The sequence below is a fragment of the Colobus angolensis genome, unplaced genomic scaffold (genome assembly GCF_000951035.1).
Source record: "Colobus angolensis palliatus isolate OR3802 unplaced genomic scaffold, Cang.pa_1.0 Scaffold79, whole genome shotgun sequence".
In the NCBI taxonomy this organism is placed as follows: domain Eukaryota; kingdom Metazoa; phylum Chordata; class Mammalia; order Primates; family Cercopithecidae; genus Colobus; species Colobus angolensis.
Window position 1 is genome coordinate 1203244 of NW_012121709.1, and position 3756 is coordinate 1206999.

Consider the following 3756-nt stretch of genomic DNA (forward strand, 5'->3'; position numbering starts at 1 on the left):
TGAGACAACTGGATCACCTGAGGTCAGGAGTTCGAGACCAGCCTGGCCAACATGGTGAAACCCCATCTCTACTAAAAATGCAAAATAATTAGCTGGGTGAGACATACCTGTAATCCCAGCTACTTGGGAGTCTGAGGCAGGAGAATCATTTGAACCTGGGAGGTGGAGGTTGCAGTGAGCCGAGATCACGCCACTGCACTCCAGGCTGGGTGACAGAGAAAGTCTCAGTCTCTCTCTCTCTTTCTCTCTCTCTCTCTCCATATATATATATTCAGGTAATGCCAAGTGCCAGGGAGGAAAATAAAGCAAGCTCAGAGGACAGCAATAGGAGGGTTGCGTTTTTAGATGTTTGAACGCACACCTGTAAGAAAGAAGGGAGGAAACGATGAGAACATATGGGAATGGTGAGGTCATATTCCAGGCAGAGGGAACAGCCAGTAAGAAGGCCCTGAGGCTGGACAGTGCCTGGCGTATTTGAGGAACAGCAAGGAGGCCAGGGTGGCTGGAATGGAGTGAGTGACAGGGGGAAGTAGGCAATGTCAGAGGAGGACAGGACCCCACAATGTGGGGTTTCGTTGTAGGTCATAGCAAGGACTTTGACTTTTACTCCAAGTGAGCAGAAGCCCGGGAGGATCTTGAGGAGAGGAAGGATGTGATCTGACTTGCATTGAGCAGGACCCCCCTGGCTGCGGTGTGGGAAATGGATTACAGAGGTAAGGGTAGTATCAGAGGCCAGTCATGGGTCTGCTGCAATGGTCCAGGCAGGAGAGAGAACATGGCGTGGACTGGGTGGTGTGAGTGCAGTGGGGAGCAGTGGTCAGATGTGTATGTGTTTGAAGGTGGAGATGACTGGATTTACTGGCAGATTGGAGGTGGGATCTGAGGTAGGAAGTCAAGGATGAGACCAAGGTTTGGGGGTCCAAGGAAGAGCATCCGGAAGGGTGGAAGCTGCCAGGAATTGTGATATCAGGACTTTGGGAGGAGCAGGTTTGGGGCAGGGGAGAGCAGAGCTGAGTTCAAGGTGTCTGTTAGACCTCTCCAGGGAAGGATCATGAACCTGGCTCCCAGGGGAGAAGATGGGGCTGAAGATGGCAGATTTTGGAATCATCAGCGTAGACACGGTATTTATCTCAATTGATCCTCTTAGCAACCCCACAAGCAACTGTTGCTATAGCTGGCAAATGCAGCAGTCTTTTATTGCATGTCTGCTTGTGCCCATTTTCAAGATGAGAAAACTGGGGCCCAAAGATGTTGAGTTGCCTACGCACAGTCACAGAGCTGGAAAGTCAGAAAGTCAGGACTTGAAGTGAGGTCTGTCTGCCTCCCAGCCCTGACGTCCCATCCAGACCCTCTGCGGCTGTTCTCACTCACTCCTCCCCTAAACCCTCTGTGAGAGGGAAGGGGTGGGTCATGGATGATCACCCTTCTTTTTGAGATGGGGCCACTGAGGCCTGGGGAGGTTTAAGGGACTTTCCCGCAGTTGAGGAGCAGTCGAGTGTACAGTGTTTCTGCAGGTGTGCCAAATGAACCCAGCAAAAGACTCACTTCATCAGCCCCAAGACACAGAGCAGGCTAAAGGCTCTGAGAAGTCCTGCAGCCTCGACCTTAGGTTATCTCTGGTTAGCCCAGAGTTTCCTGTGGAGCCTTGCTGTCAGGGGAGCACGTAGAACTTTGGCAAACACAAAGCTGTGGTTGAGAGTAAAGCCTCAGTGCCCTCCTTTATGAAAGGGGGCCCACCTGGCAGTCAGCAGGTGTTTGTTGAAGGAAGTAACAAATGAAACAAACAGATGAATGAAAATAACAAATAAGCAAATGAAGGAATGGACCAATGCAGGGATGAGCACAAAGTGTGAATGAATTTTTTAAAAAATGGATCCATTTGTGACCTAATGAATTCATTCATTCATTCAACAAATATCGCTGGAGCACCTGCTGTGTGCAGGTGCTGGGGATACAGCAGTAAATAAAACAAAATCCTGAACCTTGTGGCTATTACATGCTAGCGAGGGGGAGATGGACAGAAACCAACATAAATGGGTAGAATGTGAAATATATCTGATGGAGAAAATGGAGTGGGGAAGGAGAGAGGGGAAAGTATGTGGGGGTGCACATTTTTAAAGAGGATGGTGGTAAATGAAGGAATGTCTGAATGCCTGAATACGGGAGTGGGCTGAAGATGGAGAATACAAAAAGGTATCAATTTAAAAAAAAAAAAAACATAAGGGGCCTAGGGGCGGTGGCTCACACCTGTAATCCTAGCACTTTGCGAGGCCAAGGTGGGTGGATTACCTGAGGTCAGGAGTTCGAGACTAGCCTGGCCAACATGGCAAAACCCCATCTCTACTAAAAATACAAAAATTAGCCCAGCAAGGTGGTGCATGTCTGTAGTCCCAGCTACTTAGGAGGCTGAGGCAGAAGAATCGCTTTAACCTGGGAGGCGGAGATTGCATTGAGCCTAGATTGTGCCACTGTGTTCTAGCCTGGGTGACAGAGCAATACTCTGTCTGAAAAAAAAAAAAAAAAAGTGGGGCCGGGCATGGTGGCTCACACCTGTCATCCCAGCACTTTGAGAGGCCAAGGCGGGTGGATCACTTGAGCCCAAGAGTTCAAGACTTAGCCTGGGCAACATAGGGAAACCCTTATCTCTAAATAAATGAATAAAATAAAATAATGGATGACTGCAGGCAGGAATGAATGACCTAACAAAAGAATCATTGAATGAATGAATCATTGAATAAAGGAATATATGAATATGTGAACTAGGGCATGGATAAATGAATGAACTAATGCAAGAATTGTTGAATGACTAAATGAACTAGTGCTTGAATTAATGAACGAAGGCATGAACAGATTGATGAATGAATCATTGAATGAGTGAGCGAACTATAAGGAAGGAGAGGACTGCATGGGGCCTCTGTGCATAGCCTTGGTCTCTGTCTATGCCTGCCCCACCTTATCTTACTGTGGTCTGAAGAACCCCAAAGCCCCCTTTGCCCTCCCTGGCACCATCCAGGGCCTGTGATAAACCCCCACTTCAGTGTCTGTCTTGGCCCTGGAGAGATGGAGGGTGGGGGAGCCATCCACACCTTGCTGGTTTCCTACCTCAGGCTATCTTGGCACCCCCACCCCATTTGGTGGCTTTCCCACCCCTGTCCCAATCTATTGACAATGCACACCTGACCACCTCTCGCCCCAGTGCTATGTGCTGAACCTTTAGCCCCGGCCCCCCTCACCCTGGCTCCCGCCTGTCCTGACCCTCCAGCCTGTACTGAACCTCATGCCTGGGCCTTGACCTCCTTCCTCTCAGTGCATGTGTTGACCCTCTCCCCAACTCTGGATGGACCCGTTGGAGGCCTTTGCTGACCCTCCAACCTCCCGCCCACCCCTGCCTTGCTGTGGCCCGCCCTTCCAGCTGCGCAGAGCAGCGCTCTGCGTCCCCACCCCCGAGCCGCCCCCGCCCGCTGTGCTGACGCCCCCTCCTCATTTCGAGTACAGGCACCATGCGGCCTGTGCGGCGCAACTTCTACGACCCGTCGTCGGCGCCGGGCAAGGGCATCGTGTGGGAGTGGGAGAACGACGGCGGTGCATGGACGGCCTATGATATGGACATCTGCATCACCATCCAGAACGCCTACGAGAAGCAGCACCCGTGGCTCGACCTCTCGTCGCTGGGCTTCTGCTACCTCATCTACTTCAACAGCATGTCGCAGATGAACCGCCAGACGCGCCGGCGCCGCCGCCTGCGCCGCCGCCTGG

The 3756-nt window shown here is 51.4% G+C and overlaps 1 protein-coding gene across 1 annotated transcript in view; it reads left to right on the plus strand.

Moving 5' to 3' along the window:
- DTX1 (deltex 1, E3 ubiquitin ligase) overlaps nucleotides 1-3756 on the plus strand; it is a 54847-nt gene that overhangs the window by 24742 nt on the left and 26349 nt on the right. Inside the window, exon 2 of the mRNA XM_011928730.1 lies at nucleotides 3496-3750. Coding sequence (XP_011784120.1) covers nucleotides 3496-3750 — 255 coding nt within the window. The remainder of the gene's footprint in view (nucleotides 1-3495; nucleotides 3751-3756) is intronic.